This window comes from Loxodonta africana, chromosome X (assembly GCF_030014295.1).
Source record: "Loxodonta africana isolate mLoxAfr1 chromosome X, mLoxAfr1.hap2, whole genome shotgun sequence".
Classification (NCBI taxonomy): domain Eukaryota; kingdom Metazoa; phylum Chordata; class Mammalia; order Proboscidea; family Elephantidae; genus Loxodonta; species Loxodonta africana.
The window spans coordinates 139,879,838-139,900,234 of record NC_087369.1 but is presented as its reverse complement, the minus strand read 5'-3'; the positions used below and the strand labels follow the sequence as shown (position 1 = coordinate 139,900,234).

Genomic DNA, 20,397 nt, shown 5'->3' with positions numbered 1-20,397 from the left:
AATGCGTCATACTTTCTTGGTACTTACCACGACACGTTAATATTTTTACATAGCTGTCATCAGTGTGTATACAATATTCTTAGGTTTTGCTTTTCCTTTAACATTTTTTCATATACCTTTTGATATACTGACAGTTCATATTTATTTTCCATGGCTATGTATCCTTTAATCTTTATTTACTAGATTTATATATTATTCTCATTCTTTTTTCTATATTAATCAGGTCTTTCATTTTAATCTAGGGTAGAACTGAAGGTTGCCAGGGAAAACCAGATAATAATAGTTGATGAATATAAGGATGCACTATGCTTGAGAAGAGCCAAAGCCGAAAGCTTTTGTGGTAGTTGTTTTCATTGGGTTTAAAGGTTTTTTTCGCTCTTGACGTCTGTCTTAATTTTAGGTTTGTGGCTGTTAATGGAAAGTAGTGGTTGCTGCAAATGATTCTCAGATAAGAAGGGCATTATTATACCTACAATGTAAAACTTCTAGATTTCTATGGATTTTAAAAGCCCATCAATTAGTGAATACCTTCGGTATTGTATTTCATTCGCATATTGTTGAAGTAGTCAAAAGCATTTTTTAAAGCCCATATTCTCACTACATTGTCTTGTCCAGCTGAGGCAAGTAATCGGCCACAGTGAGAAAATTTCATGGTCCAAACAGCTCCCTATGAAAACAAAGTTTCAAATTTATTTCTTTAAAAGTTGAAACATTAATTTTAAGCCAAAGTTAAAAATCATGCCAAATGAGACATAAGAAGATATTGCTGACATTATTAACACCACTTGATGCTGAAAGCCCAGATGAGGTAGTAGCAGTTTGCCATAATCTAAACTAACAACTTCAAGATCATAAGTCCTGTCCTCATATTAATGGAAATGAGAGTTCTAAAGAGCTTCATAGGGTTTTCAGTGGATGATTTTTTTAGAAGTACATCACCAGGCTTTTATTCCAAGGCACCTGTGGGTGGACTCAAACCTCTAACCTTCCAGTTAGCAGCCATTAGGTTAATGTGCTCCACTGACTGAAAGGTTGGAAGTTTTAACCCACCCACAGGATCCTTGGAAGAATCCTGAGATACTGAAAACAGTGGGGAGTGTGTGTGTGTGTGTGTGTAGGAGTGTAAAAGAACGCAAACCCTAAGTTGGAAAGGCCAAGTCCTACTACAACAAATACTGTTCTAACACACATCTATGCATAAAAAAAAGATTATCCAAGCTAGAGGCAAAAGAGCTCATTTACTGGAATAGTATTCATTTCCACAAAACTCAAGTAGATTAAGGAATTTGTCATTTGGAGCCCACTACAATGGGATTTCACTTAAAACAGGAAATAAGGAGTCAATACAGTACAAGGAAATTTATCAGATTCTTTAGTACTATAATGAACTCAAACATTTTATGTGTAGCTTATAAGCACCAAAATTTAAATTGTAATCTGGCTGCCATCCACTTATGACAACTTTTAAAGGCTATATAATAAAACAAATGTATTTGGAAGGTAGCTTTTAAAAATCACTTTTTAAAATTCTTATATCCTTTGTATCACACACATTTTCTTTTATCCCCATATAATCTAGAGCTGATTCTAAATATAATAACACAAATGTAGATGAACTGAGGAAAATTCAAGGACATCAGTTTCTTTTCTTAGCAAGGGGAGAAAGACAGATAAAAGTCCACTTAGGAACTGTAAGATGCTGAGAGATGACAGGGTTTTAGATTCCCAGATCAAGGACACACAGCATCATTTTTCTACTTCTGGGTCTTATTGCTGCCTTCCCTGTGTTCCAAACATTTTCAGAGGCAACTGCAATACAATCTGTGCACTTTCATCTACTCTGGTACCTTTTAACTCTGATAAAGAACTTGTACCTCCCACTCCTTGTTTACACCAAGTACCTGACTTTAGAAAACACACTGAGCTTCTGAAACACTTATGTAAAGTATTTCAAATACACTGGGGAACATTTTAAACATTTTTCAAAGTGACACACCAACCCCTAATTCAGCTGCTTTAAAGATTTGTAGCTTTATATTTCTTAATGACACAGGGCTAGAGTTTTATTCAGTAACTTAACTTCTTGAACAATGTTTAAAAGACAGACGTCTGCATTATCTATTCATTAAATCTTATTAATATACATTTGCTCTTCTTGAGTCATGCTAACAAAATCACACACATTACGGAGAGATCAGCCCTATATAAGTGAAAGTATTTCTCCCAAAAGAAACAGTATCAATTCTGAAGTGTAAAAAGGCAGCTTACCATATGTTCTCCACTAAGGTCTTGCACCACTTTGATCTGATCAAAATCGTAAGGTCCTTTAAAACCATGTGCTGCTTTGAATTTAACTGGTCGTGTATACGGCATTCCTTCGTCATCACTTGATGAAGGGTCATCTTGATCAGTATGAAACACTTAACAGAAAAGCATTAATAGAAATCAATACCAGCTAATATGGATATAGCAACTATCATATCTTTATACTCACTACTCACTAACAAAATTTATTACACGGAAAAGCAAAATTTGTATGTTACTAAATTGCATGCTGGTGAAGAGCACGGAGTCTGGTGTCAGATTGCCTGGGTTCAAATCCAGCTCTGTCATTCATTAGCTATGTGACCACAGGCAAATTACTCAACCTTCCTATGCCTCAGTTTTCTCATCTATAAAATGGAGATAATAATGGGATTTACCTCACAGGTTTTTTTTGAGGATTAAATGAATATAGGTGAAAGTGTTGAGAACAGTGCCTGTACAGAATAAGTACTATGTGTTTATTAAATCAAAGAAATGAGTGTAAGAATAATAACGGCATATGAAGTTAAGATCTATGCAAATTTAGAAATTTTACCTAATTTTGAAAATATTTATAAAAAATAAATAGCCGTACAAAACTAATTTATAACTGATTACTAAACGCTCTTCCAGGTGGTCACATTCACAAAGAAGGTACAAATTCATGTTTAAGATGTACAAATTCACTTTTCCTCAAACTCATAAAATGTAGTGACAGAAGAAATAATTTATGATCTATTTAAATATTAAGATATTAGCTATAAAGACTTCATTCTTTTCGATTAAATAGATTAAATAGAATGCTTCTTATAAACTCTAGGTTAAATTTAAGTGATTACAAATTCATTGAATATTCAGTAAAGATGTTCTATTTCATTTACCTTCATCTCTAACACTTTTAACTTTATTTACAGCACGTTCACCATATTCTTCAGCAAGGTGCTTTGCTCTCTTTACTGATTTTCCTAGGAACTTCTTCAGCTGAGTCCTAACCAAAACAAAAACAGAAAGAATCTCCAGAAACATGTCTTATTAACTCAACAATTCATGCATATAACTCATCAGCTGTAAATGGTAAAGTATATTATTTTGAAATAACCTATTTCTTTACATATACAGTAGGTGCTTGAGTTTCCAAATCCCTTATGCTATGGAATAAATATATTCAAGTCAATATGGTTACAAAGAAAATACAGGTGCTTCCCCTCAATTTATATATCATATACTCTAGGGTATCAATTTTCAACTGTGAATAATAATTTTCAACTATGGGAGGAGAGTGGCTGGGAGGGATTGGTTAAAGTACATATACCTGGGCCCCACCCGCAGATAATCTGACTTAGAGGGCCTGGGGGGAGATGAACCTGAAATGAAAACTGCTTCAGGGAGTTGTTCTTAAAAGTACATTTCACCAATTAAAATAAAATGTAAAGAGGTATTTACTTAAAAAACAGAATGCTTTGGTAGCCCAAGATACTCTGTTGTCCCGTCTTTTTCAGGTTGGATGTTTAGATGTAATAAAACTTGGCTGCACTTTCCCAGTAGGTATGCCTAAACACAATGTAACCCAAGTATGCACCTCAACCTTCTATAAATGGAACTTATTTATTCTTTTTCAATTATCTAACTCCCAAATTTCACATATTAAGATAATGAAAACAAACCACAGTATGTGATGTTTAAAACAAAAGAATGACAAATCAGGGGAAAGTTTTTACCAATTCATCGGAGCTTATGATATTAAGGATAGTATTTGAAAAGACTGCTAAGCTATATACACAAAGATGTTTGTTGCAGCACTATCTAGAATAGATAAAAAGCAGAAATAAGTGAAATTTTTATCCACAGAGAATGAATAAATAAATAATGGTATATCTATACAACTTAAAATGATTAAGACTAATGAGGCAAACCTCAGTTCTTTAAATATACCTAGCTCTTTTTTCACCTTGGGGCCTTTGCACATATGGTTATTTATGCCTGGAACACTCCTCCCCTGGCTAATTGAAATTCATCTTTTAGGTCTCAGATCAAACAGCCCTGAACAAAGAGCCTTCCTTGGCTCTTCAGACTAGGTTTCCCTGTTACATAGTCTCACCGCACACCACACTTTTCTTCTACAGGAATTACTACAAATGTAATTAGATTTATCTGTGTAATTACAGGTTTAGTATCTGTCTCATTTAACCATAAGTTCTATGAGGACAGAGACTATGATTTATGATTGTCTTGCTAACTATTTTCCAGCACCTAAACACCCACACCTGGCTCATAGAAAGACTGCAATATATTTATGAACTATTGGTACTGATATGAAAAGATGTTGACAACGTATTAGATTTGAAAAAAGCAAGTGGACAAACTACAGGTATAGTTTAATCCCATTTCTGTGAGAAAAAAAAAAACTTCTATGGAAAATGGACCAAACCATGGACACTGATTATTTCTAGAGGTGAGATTAAGACAGACGTCTGTTCATTTTCTGTTTTACACATTTCTTTATTACTTTTGGAAATCAGAGAGCAAAAGATGATAAACCATTTTTAGCAACACTATAAGGTCTCTGATACCTGTAACTCTGAAGCTACATTTCTGGATAACTACAGATTCACTACTACCTTATAAGCAAGAAAACTGACATTCTAATCATTTTGGAAGAGAATATTTCTAAAATATATACTTCCATGCTTTCTAAATGAATTCAATGTTCAGTAAGTCTCCTTCCTTGAAAACAGGGTCATTGTTACCATCTTTACTGTTCTTCAATATATCCAGGGCCATTCAAATGGATTACAGGTGTACCTTAATGTTGGTTCTCTTCCCACCCCCAGCCTTCAAAGTAGCTGGACAGGGCCCAGGGAAGCAGAACCCTGAGCAAGTCTCTTCTGACCATTCAGCATTCAGTTTAAATGTCATCATTTCCTGTGTGTCATGACATGAGAAAAGATTGGAAAGCACTGCTGTACAGAATAGTTGTTCTACGCATGACTTCTTTTATCATTTTTCTGATTCTTCTCTCAGTCAGAATTGTACCTGACGTGTCTTACATGTCCACTTACACATGGTCACAATTTACTGCTTCTATTTTTCTATGAGTTCAGAAAACAGATGACCAGAATGTTTAAGAAATTAGGCAGAAAGTAAGAACAATGGCTTTGAATAAACCTGAGGAGCATTTCCCTTAGAAAGATGCAAAAGCTTTAGTGCATGAACTATGTGTTATCTCTCCTGCGTAATTCCCAATTTCTCAGGTTCCTGAAAAGTTCTAGATATCTGAGGTATTATTACATACTTCAATTTGAGCACATCTTTTCTAAAAATTCTTATTGCTTTCTCTCATACACCTACTCTTGGAAAGGAACACTCAAATGGACAATGTGCTTTGGACCTCAGAATGAATTATTTTCATTTAAGTGACTTGTGTATGTTGTTGTTGTTAACTGCCGTCGAGTTGGCTCCTACTCCTGGTGGCCCCACGTGTGCAGAGTAGAACTGCACTCCATAGGGTTTTCAGAGTTGTGGCCTTTTGGAAGCAGATTGCCAGGTTTTTCTTCTGAAGCACTTTGGGTGGGTTTGACCCTCCAACCTTTTGGCTAATAGTTGAGTGCTTAATGGTTTGTGCTACCCAGGGACTGCCAACTTGTGTATAGTCCAGCAAAATCAGTATGCCCACCACTGTGCTAGAAGTCAGTTGGTGAAACGAAAGGATGACACAGAAGAACGATCACGATCCTTTCACAGCATACGCTTAATTGTGTAACATCTTGCTTGCTAAGTCAAAAACACTTTAATATATGATACAGGGCAAAAGTGAGTTAATAGGCTAGAGGTATCACTGAAGTTGGAAAAAGAAGACATTAACTATGAGCTGGGTTAGCCAGGAAGAATTTCATAGAGCTGGGTTAAGAAGGACAAACAGGGTCTGCAGAGATGAAGAAAAAGGAACAGACAACTTTAAGGAGGGCAATCATTATCATTCTAGTAACACTTGTGATGCCTACCATGCCTACAGGGATGATTCAAAACTTAGTGATCATTTACTTTATTGTCAGATGCTATAAAAATGACCAACACAGCCTCAAGGAACTCATAACTCATTGGCTGGGGACAGGGAGAGTGGTGGTGGGAAGCCGTATGAGCTGGACAGAGCATAGATTTAACACAGTATGGTGACTCTCCTATTTTATATAAAAGCTTGAAATGAAGAAAAAGGATGTACTATAAACTCACGTTTTCTGTTTTAACCTTCCACCATCAGTATCTGTTGACTGAGACTGCAATTTCTCTTCATCATCTGACTGTGCCGCATCATTACTGTTAGGAGGCAAAGAAGCCATGTCAAAAGAAACTCTCCTGTGCATCTGGAAATCTTTATTTATACTTACTATATAATTAGCAAATCTTTACCAGAATAAGAAAAAAAACCTTTGTTAACAGGCTTTATATGATTTTACTTTAAAATATGACCCTGAGAATTTAAGGACTGCAGAGATTGAAGAATAGAATCTTTAAACAAGTTACAATGTACAAAATCTAAGTGAATGTAATTTAGGAATTTATGAAATCCTACTACAAACAAGGCTTTTTGCTGGGCAAAATGTGCTGCACAGACGTTAACTTCCAGATATCTTCTTACCCCACTCATCAGATATGTCATGAATTATATTTAATAAAAAAGCTTTTGCTTTTACAAAAAATTATACCTTAGATCCATACACATCTCACAATAAAGTCAACCAATTCGCTCTAAGCCATTTTCTAACCCTCCAAAGACAGTAAAAATAGTTATAAAATTTATGATTCTTCAAGCAAGATTCCAGAAAGTGAGGTGTTCATTCCACATGGCTTTTTGGCATCAATATATTTTTATACTGCCTCTTGTTGACTCGATGGCAATGGGTTTGGTTTGTTGTTATTGCTGGGTGCTGTCGAGTTGATCTGACTGATAGTGACCCAGTGTGACAGAGCAGAACTGCCCCACGGGGACCTCTTGGTTGTAATCTTTATAGGAGCAGATCGCCAGGTCTTTCTCCCCCGGACCTGCTGGGTGGGTTAGAACTGTCAACCTTTCGTTTAGCAGTTGAGTGATTATTGCACCACCAGTGCCCCTTACACTGTCTCTACCATAATACAAATCATTTTTAAAAAAGAAAAACTAAATACTAGGAAATTTTAAATAAGATTTATGTGGTTTTTCTCAAGTAATTGTGCAATCATGAGAGAACAAAGTTTAACGATACATAAATTCCAGACTAAAAAAACAGATTAAATGAAATCAAATTAGAGAATGTCACAGTACATAAACAGAGAAATCACCATTTGGACTACCCAACCCAATGCCGTCGAGTCAATTCCGACTCATAGCGACCCTACAGGCAGAGTAGAACTGCCCCATAGAGTTTCCAAGGAGCACCTGGTGGATTTGAACTGCCAACAAATGACAAATAATGTTAGGCCATACCTTACATATTCCTTAGTCCTCCTCATGATGTGTAGAGTGAGAGGATTAATCCCTGTTGGCAGTTTCTCTTCGGCAAGACTCAAAGGTATTTCTTCTCCAGTATCCAGATTCTTAATCATTACACTGGCTAAAATTTCCTGAGATAAAAAATAACAATGAGATGATCTATAATGTAATTATTTTTTTTTAGTCCAGAAAATTCTCAAAGATGTAAGCAGAGGATTTTCTAGACACATTCAATATTTTTTCACAATAATTTTTTAACATCTTATTGAGATATAATTCATATACCATAAAATATATCCATTTAAAGAGCACAATTAAATGATTTTTGCATATTCACAGAGTTGTACAACCACTACACCTCTCTAAGTTTAGAACATTTTCATCATCCTTAAAAGAAACCCCATATTGACTAGCAGTCACTCCCCATTTCCCTCTCCCCAGCCCCTGGCAAGAGATTTGCTTATTCTAGACATTTAATATAAACGAAATCATATAATACATGGTCTTTTGTAACTGGCTTCTTTCACCTAGCATGATGTTTTCAAGATTCATTCATGCTATATCATTTACTTCACTCCTTTTTATTGTTGAAACTTACTCCACTGTATGGATACACTACATTTTATATATCCATTCAACAGCTGATGGACATTTTGGTTGTTTACACCTTTTGGCTATTATGAAAAATGCTGCTATGAACATTCATATATAATGTTTTATGTGGACAATGCTTTCATTTTTCTTGGGTACACCTAAGAGTGGAATTGCTGGGTCATTTTTTTTATAGTAACTCTATGTTTAATATTTTGAGAAACCATCAAACTGTTTTCCAAGAAGTAAAATATTTTTTAAAAATGTACTGTTTAAAAGAAACAAAAAATAGCTGGTAATAGGGAACCCATTAGAAGGGAGAGTGAGAAGGGAGAGTGCTGACATGTCATGGGGTTGTTAATCAATGACATTGAACAATGTGTGTACTAACTGATGAGAAACTAGTTTGTTCTGTAAACCTTCATCTAAAGTACAATAAAAAAAAATAAAGTTCAAAAAAAATTTTGCCTCAAAACTTCATTATAAATTAATTGACCAACAGATGTATACTAAACAATTTTAATGGTAAGAAGCATTGAGTCTCTATATAGTGTACATTATCTAATATGTATAAAAACAGGTTGTATCTATAACATCAAGTTCTTTATAAGTGTACTTTCTATAAAATACAGTCCTTGTTTTAATACATTATTCCATCATATAATTGTATGAAAGGGTAAGTTTAAGGCATAGTTGCAAGATCCAGCATATTAAAAAGAAAGAAAAACCTAGACAATCTTCAATTTTCATTTGTCTCTTACAACATTATGATTTTTATATTTCATGTTTTTAAGAACCAAAAGCAAAAAATCTAACTATACCTCATCAGTAAGCTCTCTCCCAGAGTTGGATCTAGGTCTCTGAGGGCCCATCACTTCACCTGCTACTGTCTGCCCATCAGGTGCTTTTCCATTTTCCTGAAATGATAATTTTATAAACACAAAGCAGACTGAGGCAATTTCTACAAATCTTCAATTATTCATTACCACACACAGTTCTAAAGAATTCCATAATTTAGATAATGGAGCGTACTGAACATTTAAACGGAACACTCAGTTTCAGTCCTTTATTATTCCCAGCATGCTGAAAAAAGCTAGGTACCAAAACTACTGCTACCCCTGAAATATTCTGTTTTAGTAGTCTTGAAAACAAATTAATGCTCTATTTGGCCCTAGTCAAAAAGCAGTTCTCTACTAGTAGAATAATGACAGCACTAAAATTGCTATTAATCAGGGCTGTAGGCTAACTCAAAGGTAGGGGTTAGCAAACTTTTTCTGTGAAGAGCCAGGTGGCAGTTTAGACTTTTTGTGTCACATACGCACGTTCTTCATTTTTTTAAAAACAATCCTTTAAAATGTAAAGACCATTCCTAGCCCAGGGACCCTACAAAAACAGGCTGCTGCTGACCCCTGTTCTAAGGCTATGACAGGACAATAATCTTCTATCTCCAGTCTACTAGCTCATCCCACAACAGCTACTGCTTAAGCAACCCTTGAGTTCCAGAATTTGATTATGGTAAGATTCATGTTATCATGCCCACTGCCTGGTATGATGACACTTTTCACGATTAGGAAAAAGGAAATTATTTTTTAAAACTTCCCAATTTTGACCAATATAGGTCAGGTACATGAAGATGACAGCTGGAATTTACTAATATCAATGATATTACAAACTGCAGCATCTGCCATTTTTTCAATGTCTACTACATGCCAGGTACTTGTCATAATTCAGCTCATCTCATCTTTGCAATAAATCTTCAAGAAAGGCTTTTTCCCATTTTATAAACGGGGCACCTGAGACTTAGGGTAAATAGCCTGGTAGGGTCACTCAGCTTGTTATTACCAGAGCTAGACAGGAGAAGGAAGGGGGCCAGGTTTTGGGGACAAGGAAATATTTGGCCTGGAGAAGAAAGAAGGTTCAACAATCAACAAACCAGTTCACTGCAGAAAGCGGTAAAAGCCTGTATCAAGTATAACACCAGTTCACCAACCTGAGCAGTAACTACTTTATCGCCACTGGTAGCACTTGCCAAATCAAGGGAAGGCTGAGAATCCTTGGCTGTGCTCTCTGAAACTATGTTTGTAGTTAGGAGAGTATCGGACACAACACTCTCTTTGGCAACTGTAATGACAACAATAATAATAGCAATAACTAACATTTATATAGGACCTTATATATAGCTTATAAAGTACTTTAACTTTTATTTGTTTGATTCTTATAACAACCCTGCGGGTTAAATGGTTTTATTACTCTTCCTTTACATATCGGGAAACCAGGGTTCAAACAAGTTAACTTCCTTAACATAACCAGGATTTGAATTCAGAGCTTAAGTTTCCAAATCTCACATTCTTGTCACCATGCCACTCAAACAGTAACAGATTTGGAGGTTTGAAGTCTGCTGAAATGTTCAGTGATAGTAATATAACTTATCACCAATGTAAACATTTTCATTCTTTTGTCTATTACCAAAGAAAAAAATTTTCTAACATGGCTGTCAATGTGGCTTTATGCAGCATAAACTGAAATAAATATCAGAAAGCTTAGTTTCAACTTTAAAATTTTTTCCACAAAAATAGTTATTTCTCAATTGCTACTTGCCTTCTAGATCAGGAGTTTTAAGAGCCTCAAACTCTGATTCGCTTTTCTTTTTTCTTGGTGGTGGAGCAGGTCGAGATGGGGGTGGGGGTCTAGGAGGTGGGATGTTAGTTGGAGGGGGTGGGCGTGCTGGAACAGGCTTCTTTGTACTAGCCACTATATCAGGTTCTGGAGTAAGTTGTCTTGGAGGTTTGGCAGGAGCTGCTTCTTCCACTGCAGTAAAATCTTTAGTAGATACGGACCTTGAGGATGCAGATTCTAGAACCTCACTTTGTTTGACTTCCATGGCTTCCTTGTTCAATACTTCTCCTTCAGTTTCGGGCACATCAAGCTCCTCAGTTGAACTTATTTCAGTTGACTTCGTGGTTTCATCTGCTGGCTTCTCAAAGGCGTCATCAGAAGGAAAACATTTTTTAGATTCTAATTCAGTTTCTTCAAATACATTCTGACTCTCTGCTTTTTGGGAATCTTCCTGTAGTACTTTATCTATGGCTAATGGTCCAGGTACATTGCTAAGATCTGTTCCAGCTGTGACAGGACTTGCAGTGGCCTGATCAGAAAGTCCTTTCCCTTTGGAATCCAAAGAGTCATCTTCAAGTTGTAGTACTTTCTGACTTTCCTCAATAATACTTTCAATAATCTGATGAAAAGTTAAAAATCCATTTTTTAAAATAAAGCTATTTACATGACAGCTTCATTTATACAGTACTTACCATGTGTCAGGCAACATTCTTAACACTTTACATATTTTAATCTTTATGAGATAGCATTCTTACTATCTTCATTTTACAAATGAGGGAATTAGGATACAGAGAGATCAAGTGATTTGTCCAAGGTCACAAAGCTAGTAAGTGGTAAAGCTAGCATATCAATCCGGGGAGTTTGGCTTCAGAATCTGCACCTTTAATGATTATAGTAGGAAATCATGTTAGTACATATTGTCACAGAAGTACCAGCAATCCTGTAAAATAAAGTTCAAGCCTAAAATTACAGTAAGACTCTTAATATTGTAGTTCATTTACTTATTTATGCAAAATTCATGGTAATAACAGTCTGATGGTTTGAGCCTTGTTAACAAAATCATGAGACTCAAACCCCTCCCAGTATAAAAATTCAACTTGTTTAGTTCTGTACTCAAGCCTCACAAAAAAGCCAGCAGATTAACATTCTTAAACAGACTACACCCAACACCTCACTGTTCAGACCGATGGCAGGGCCAATAAATATTTCGAACACCCAGTCCCATCTTGCCCTTTTTTCCATTTTATTTCTCATCTGTAGCTGAAATGTGTCGTCTAAAAACATTTAGAAAAAATGTATCTTTACCGAGTCCTGTCAGTATTAACATTTTAAATTTCACAGCCCACCTCTCTTTCTACCATGCCCAACCACGATGACTTCTGCTTTCTCTGTTCCTTGGCTTCTGAAAGAAGACTGTCTCAGAACTGTCCTGATCCGGCTTACCACAAATTCATGCTAACCTGAACTGGGTATTGCTGCCGCTCAGTAGTATCCATCCCTGATTTCTGACATTTCTGTATAATAATTTATTTCAATTTTCAAATTTTTAATCCTCGAGCTTTTACCAGAGAAATATTAAATAGAGTCCAGTTAATTTGTCAATTAGGTGGTCACTGAGCACCAAAGACCTTAGTGAAAACAGAGGCTGGATTACAGAGGGCTAAAGAATGAATAAGGTGAAAAAACAGAGACAGTCAATATAGTTTACTTTTTCAAGAACCTTGGCTATTAAGGGAAGAGGCTGCTGGCATTTTTATAAGCTGAGGAGAGGAGCCAATGGATAGGAAGATATTAGAGCAAAGTTCTGGTAAAGAAAGGAAAGAGGGCCTACTGTGGGTTAGACACAATATGCACATTCTCATTTAGTCATCATAAAGGCCTTATAAAGTAGCTGGATTATCTCTCTTCCATAAAAGCAGACGCTTGAGGTAAAAGATTAGGAATTCTGTCCAAGGTCCCACAGCTAGTAAGAGACAAAGCCAAAATTGAAATCCAGGTCTTTCTCAAAAACTCAAGTATTCTTAGTATTATACCATGATGAAAACAAAATTGCACGTAAAGGAAGTGAGAGATGTTAGAAAGTGGAGTCAATTCAGGTTTCTTAGCCTCTAATGTCTCCGTGCAGTAGGAAGCATGAACTGAGTGTAAAGGTTTGAAATAGCCACTATACATAATGGAAAGGCCCACGCTCTAAGGGTGAAAATAAAGTTGGGAATCCTAAGGCCTTCTCTAATCCCCTAAGAGCAATCTCTCCCTCCTCTGAACTCCTATCATTCTTACTAGTTTGTATGGTAAAAACCAGAATATAAATAAAAGGAAGTATATGGGCTACCTCCGCAAGTATATTTTCTCCACAACCAGGTAATTAGTTCCTGGAGGGCAAGGCCCTATTTTCTACCTCCTGATATGCCCCCCACAGCACCTGTTTATGGTGCCTGGCCCTGTCAATTTTCTCAGGGTGTTAAGAGGCCACTTAAATAGAAAGACCAAGAGAACAATGAGAATCAAGACCAGTACAGAGGTAATCATGCCAAAGCACTGTTTGATACACAAAAGGTTGCCACGTGTCCAAGGCATATCAAATAAACCCCAAATGTTTCATACGACATATGGCATTTCCATAATCTGGCCCTAACTTTGGTCTCTAGTCTCATCCTTAAACAGTCTGCACATTGCCCATCTCCATGCCTTTGCTCCTTCATTTCTGTCTGTCTAAATCCTATTCATCCACCAAGAATCAGTTCAGATGCTACTTCCTTCCATCAAGTCTTCCCCATTCCAACTCCTAAGCAGGAAGTAAAATGTCCCCCAGTGTTCTTATTCAGTTTGAACACTCATTGCATTTAGTTTTGTGTTTATTTGATTTCCTCTACTAAAATGTAAGCTACTTTAGAGCAGGGATAATGTTTTGTTCCGGAATATATCCTCACAGATTTTATCATTAATGCTTGATACTTAATTGAATTGAGAAGGCTTGGACTTAAAAAGTGATACCCAGACTCTTAAGCCTCAGTCTACTGACTCGTAGTGTTTTCTTACTATTTTTCAGCTTCTAAAATTTCCTTAAAAATCTTTTTTTTTTTTTTTGCTACCAACTACAGAAAGTTATCCATTGGTAATTTATCCCTAAAAAATAATTCTTACAAAGGGGAAGAAAAGCTATAGTGGAAAAATGGGAACATTCCAAGAGTCCAACAAGAAAGGGTAGATATACTGTAATATATTCACTTAACGGAAATTGATGCATGAAATGAAAACTGATTATTGAAATCATATAGAAATATGAGGAAAATCCAAAAATGTAAGAGAAAAAGGTAGAATATAAAATTCTATCTACACTACAATTAAGCAAATAAATGGAAAAGGACCAGGAGGGAAAAATCAACACAGCTGTTTGTCGCAGTGTAGAATTGTGGACAAAATTTCTTATTTTAAAAAAAGGTTCCATATTTGTTATTTATGCTGACACACAATACCAGCACTTTTCCCAAAGGGGGTAACTGTTCATTTTAAAGCAAAAAGTGACCAACATCAAAATATACAGTCCATTACATTTCTAAACTTCATAAGGGCTCTCAACTGGAGCAATTTTGCCCCCTTAACCCACAAATGTCTAGAGACATTTTGGGTTGTCACAACTGTGGTGGGAAGATGGAAAGCTACTGACATCTAGTTGGGTAGAAGCCAAGGATGCTGCTAAACATCCTACAATGCACAGCACCCTCTCCCCACAACCAAGAATTATCCAGCCCACAATGTCAATTGTGCCACTGTTGAGAAACTCTGGGTAGAGGATGTACCATCTGGTTGGTCTCCAGAAACCTACTGTCTAGGACAGCGCATGGGACACAGCACTCAAGAAGTGTATAAATGAACACACACCATCCTGCCTTTCTCCTTGTGTTTACCTTGATATTGTGAACTATCTATATTCAAAATTTCTATCTTGTACTCAGTTTTGTTTTTTTTTTTACTCAGTTTTCTAGTAAACCAATTTCTGAAGCTTCATAGCACTGATTCTTTAAATGGTATCAAAGGTATTATCAGAGTAATGACTTGTAAAGACACCACAATGTACTGCACTGAGCTTTTCAAAACCCTTAACTAACTCCTAGTATTAACCGCCTCAAAAGCAGCTATAGCTTATTCTAATAAAAATACAAGCTTAAAAACACAATACAAAACATTTTTGAAAATGCTGTTTCAAAGATAAATTAGGAATTGCTTAGAATATGAAAATGACTTCGAAAAGCCTGATGGGTCTTCAATCACAAATTTAACAGATTCAAGGAACATTTACTGAGTATCTATGTATATAGAGCACTATAGTGAAAGAATGATGTACAAATTTTCCACGTTAAATATACCACTAAACGTGATGTGTGATGTAGACCTAATATTACATTATATCTTACCAACCTTTTTAGACACATCTTGTTTTGATTCTTGTACAGGGGACTCATTTCCAACTTTGTATGCAGTGGTCTCTGTTTCCTGTTTAATAAGGAAAAAATAAACCAAATGATGGCAACCTTTCTGAAAAACTCTACTTAAAATTGGTATAAATCAGAAAATATAGTATTAATAAATCAAAGGCCCAAAAAGGGCTTAGATATTTGTATACTGACAAGTGCCTAGAGATTATATGCCAACGGGGATAATTTGATTTGCAGAAGGTCACCAATCAGCAATTTTCTGTTTTCCTATTGTAATAAGTTATTTTCCTTTAAATGTGAAAGTTTTCCCAATTTTTAACAGTAAAAAAAACTGCACAAGAAGATAAAACCTACTAAGTACCTTTGTAAACATAAGGATTAAAGATGTAAGCAAAGGGTTGAATCGGAATTGTTATTTTCCCCAAAGTACTGTTCATAAATACACACAATACAAAAGCAAATAACACAGAAAGCCACATACAGAATAGTTTTCTTAAAATTCTACAGGCTTTAGTTAAAAGGAATCAAAGTGTAACCAAAAGTTAAACAAAGCACCTTAAGTCCGTAGGTGAAAAAAATTAAACCCACCAAAAATACATATATATCTACGTATACATTCATATACACATACGTACATATATATATATATTTGGAAGGTTATAAATGGATACTGCATTTCTGCTGTAAAAAAAATTAGGGTAAAATAAGACAATTGTATATTCACAAATCTTAATACAGTATTCTTTTCTAAAGTTGTCTTATATTTATAATGTAGAGCAATTTGAACGTCTATATATTTATAGTAGTACAGCAATCTGAATGCTACTACTGGTGCACATCACAGAGCTTGTAAGAATAAGGTCACTAATCATTTTTGACAGATCACTGACCTAAGGGACACAAAGATGGTAAGTATCAAGGTAGCACTTACATAAGCATCAGGATACAACCATGATAAAATTATTCCAGAGATTATTATAATGCTAACTAGTTTTTTTTTTTTTTTTTTTAACTAATGTACTAGGGAAATTTCTTTAAGACTTCCAATATCATCAATCTGAAAAGTTGTTTCATTGAATTCTTCCCAGCACTGGGTAAACAATACCAATTTTACATAGACTCTTCCAAAGAAAAGTTGTTTCAGGAATTTTAAATGTTAGGTAATTCAAACTCTTTACCACAGCCCATGAAAAATCTAATATGATATGGTTCTTGCCAGCACTGCTGACATCTTCTACATTTCTCATCCCCTTCTCACACTACTCCCTCACAGCTATCCTCTGGTTGACTGGATGGTTCCTTACCATTAGGATTGTAGCTCAAATGTTATTGCTTCAGAAAAGCCTTCTCCAACCATCTTAAAACAGCCTCCCTCCCTTACCTTTCTGGAAACCCTGGTGGCATAGTGGTTAAATGCTATGGCTGCTAACCAAAAGGTCGGCAGTTCAAATCCACCAGGTGTTCCTTAGAAGCCCTATGGGGCAGTTCTACTCTGTCCTATAGGGTCACTATGAGTCGGAATCAACTCGATGGCAACAGGTTATTTTGGGTCTTACCTTTCTATCACAGTATCCTATCTTTTCCTTCACTGCACTTATCACCATCTGAAATGACCTTGTGCACTTGCTTATTTTTTTTTTGTTTCTTCCCTTCCCAACTAGAATGTCAGCGCCATGGGAACAGAGACCTTGTTTGTTCTGCCCACCACTATTTACCCAGTACTTAAAAGACTGTGGCACTAGGCAATCATTTGCTGAATGAATGCTGAAAAATGCACGTTCTGGTTTTTCTTCAGTTCATACACATATCTTAAGTTTATATATCCTTTAATGGAATCTCGGTTTTAAACTAAAACAAATCTAATCAAAACCAATTAGTAAAACAGCCTTGAGAAGTTGAAGGAGCAAGAGAGAATACTTAAAAGCTCATGGTCATTAAGAACAATGAATTCGTATTAGAAAAACATCTTAAGCTGTCCTACCAATTAAGCATTTTTATCCAATCGACCTCTAATAACTGTTCATTAGTAGGCAAATCCAAAGCACTGTACAACATAATTCCATGGATATTTCCCCTAAATTGAGCTAAGCAAAAAACACACTAAGAATTCCTTTACCTCAATTGAATTTTCTTTAATGAAGTATTCACAAAGATCACAGATGAACACTCTTACACTGACCAAAAATGCCAAACAGTGATTAGACTTCTATTTTATTTGACTTTAACAAAACTCTGTTGGACTTTGAACTTCTGAAAGATACTAACTTCTATAAGGAAAACTGCTGGTAGGTCACAAGTTTAAAGGAGTGATAAGGCACCTACCAGAGGACCTGATTTCTAGAGAAGTTAATCAGAAGATGTCTTAGTAAAATCTGAATTAGTATAGGCAGACAACTATGATTCTTTCCCAGTGATGTATAACGTCCAGGTCCTTGTCCTAGCACCCCAACCCAGGTTTTGGGGATAAAGAACAGGGTGCCAAGCATGTGCCTGCAGACAACTAATAGCAATTTAGCTGTACTTGAGACAGTTCTCATTTATTACCTCCTTCTGAAGATGAGTTGCCCTGTTACTAAAATGCACTAACTCCTAAACCCCAGCTTGCCCACTATCAGGCCATTTCTCTAAACCCCTACCTATCACAATACCAGAAATATGCTTCCTTAAAAGACATGGCACATTATTAAATTTCTACATTACTTACAGGGAGCCCTGGTGGCACAGTGGTTAAAATGTTCACCTGCTAACCAAAAGGTCAGTGGTACAAACTCACCAGCCATTCCGCGGGAGAAAGGTGTGGCAATCTGCTTCTGTAAAGATTACAGCCTTGGAAACCCTATGGGCAGTTCTAATCTGTCCTACAGGGTTCCTATGAGTTAGAACCAACTTGACAGCAATGGGTTTGACTTGGTTACAACATTTGTATGACTGTTACCCTCTATCTGTGTTAGATATTAGAGAGCTGCCTGTACCCTCTTCATAGTATTTGGTTAAAAGATTTGAGCTTTTCAATTTTAATAAGCAGTACAACTAAGAAAAGACTACATCACATTTACGAATCATTTGTACAAAAGTGATCTATACTCAGAGAAATAGTCACTATTATCAGTTAGAGAACATTAAGCTAAAAAAGTAAATTATGAAAAAGTTCAGGCCACTTTTAGTTTTTAGTAGTAAGGCATAATGTTATGGACTGAATTGCGTCCCCCCAAAATATGTTGAAATCCTAACCCCTGTACCTGTAAATATGACTCCGTTTGGAAATAGTTTTTCTCTTGTTATGTGAATGAGGCCATACCAGTGTAGGGTGGGTCCTAAACCTCATCACTTTTGAGTATATAAAAAGAGCAGGTTAGACACAGAGACACACAGGGGGAAGAGGAAGACAGACAACAGAGACAGATGCACCTATAAGCCCAGGGACATCAAGGATTGCTGGCAGCTACTAGAAGATGAAACAGACAAGAAAGGACCTCCCCCTACAGCCACACCTTGAATTCGATCTTCTAGCCTCCTGAACTGTGAGAAAATAAATTTCTGTTCTTTAAAGCCACCCACTTTTGATATTTGTTGTGGCAGCTCTAGGTAATGAAGACAGAGGGGACGTTATTAACAGTGACTAAAGTGAAACTCTATGGGGCAGTTCTAGTCTGTCGTACAGGGTCGCTATGAGTCAGAATCAACTTGATGGCACTGGGTTAAAGTGAAATTAAATTTTTTTTTTAGAAATGTGACTTCCATTCTTTTTCACTGAGAAGAAAAGAAACCACTCTTACATGGTTGTCACATACACCTATCCATTCCTAGGAGTATATCCATACCATAGAATACACTACTTTATCCCTGTGTCTGAGTCTTATGTCGACATTCTAACTGCCTCTAACCAGCTCTCTCTCTGCATATGATCTCTTTCCTCCAAATTTCTTTCATGTTTCCACAAACAAAATCTTTCATTTTTCTTAAGTCCCCAGCCAAAAGCCTTGGACAGTACAGGTGTCCAAATCAAACCTATGCCTTCAAGTTGATTCCGACTCATGGTAACCCTATTGGACAGAGTAGAATTGCCCCAAAGAGTTTCCAAGGAGCAGCTAGTAGATTCGAACTGCTGACCCTTTGATTAGCAGCCAAGCTCTTAACCACTGTGCCACCAGGGCTCTAGTACAAATAAGATGTACAAAAATTAACTTTTTAAATTCCCTGCTTCAAAACTTTAAAGCCCAGAGTCCTTCACCTGGCATTCAATGCTCATCACAATCTGGCCCTGTCTTAGTTATCTAGTGCTGCTATAACAGAAATATCACAAGTGGGTGGCATTAACCAACAGAAATTTATTTTCTCACAGTTTAGGAGGCTAGCAGTCCAAATTCAGGGTGCCAGCTCTCGGGGTAGGCTTTCTCTGTCAGCTCTGGAGGAAGGTCCTTGTCAATTCTGAGCTTCTGCTCCTAGGTGATCTTCATGGACGGGTTTGGCATCTCTCTTCCTCATCTCTGCTCTGCTTGCTTATTTAATCTCTTTTATATCTCAAAACAAACTGACTAAAAATATCCTACACTAAACCTGCCTCGTTAACATAACAAAGGCAACCCATCCCCAAATGGGATTACAACCACAGGCATATAGGTTAGGATTTACAACACATATTTTGGGGGGACATAATTCAATCCATAACAGGTCCCAACTTACCTTTCCAACATTCCACCACTGAAACTTTTACAAAGGTCATGCTACTCCATTCAATGCTCCCAGCAAATTCTATACCTTTGCATATTAATTAGTTCATACTATATCCTAACATACACTGCTCGGTCCATCTTTCTCTACCTATGCAAATCGTTCTTAATTTTCAAAGCTCAGTAAAAGTTCTACCTCTTCCCTGAAATTTTTCTCTATTCCAGGTATCAGTGCTCTCATGCTTGCTCTACCTCTTCCCTCCCTTCTCCAAACTCCTTGCAGCAGTTAATATTTATTCTATTCCGTAAACAT

The 20,397-nt window shown here is 36.3% G+C and overlaps 1 protein-coding gene across 1 annotated transcript in view; it reads right to left on the bottom strand.

Annotated features, from left to right (window-relative positions):
• WDR44 (WD repeat domain 44) overlaps window positions 1–20,397 on the bottom strand; it is a 96,433-nt gene that overhangs the window by 37,929 nt on the left and 38,107 nt on the right. Inside the window, exons 3-11 of the mRNA XM_064278707.1 lie at window positions 15,398–15,472; window positions 10,961–11,597; window positions 10,353–10,483; window positions 9,184–9,279; window positions 7,766–7,902; window positions 6,535–6,618; window positions 3,186–3,292; window positions 2,269–2,420; window positions 529–667 (exon numbers count right to left, since the gene is read on the bottom strand). Of these exons, the coding sequence (XP_064134777.1) occupies window positions 529–667; window positions 2,269–2,420; window positions 3,186–3,292; window positions 6,535–6,618; window positions 7,766–7,902; window positions 9,184–9,279; window positions 10,353–10,483; window positions 10,961–11,597; window positions 15,398–15,472 (1,558 nt within the window). The remainder of the gene's footprint in view (window positions 1–528; window positions 668–2,268; window positions 2,421–3,185; window positions 3,293–6,534; window positions 6,619–7,765; window positions 7,903–9,183; window positions 9,280–10,352; window positions 10,484–10,960; window positions 11,598–15,397; window positions 15,473–20,397) is intronic.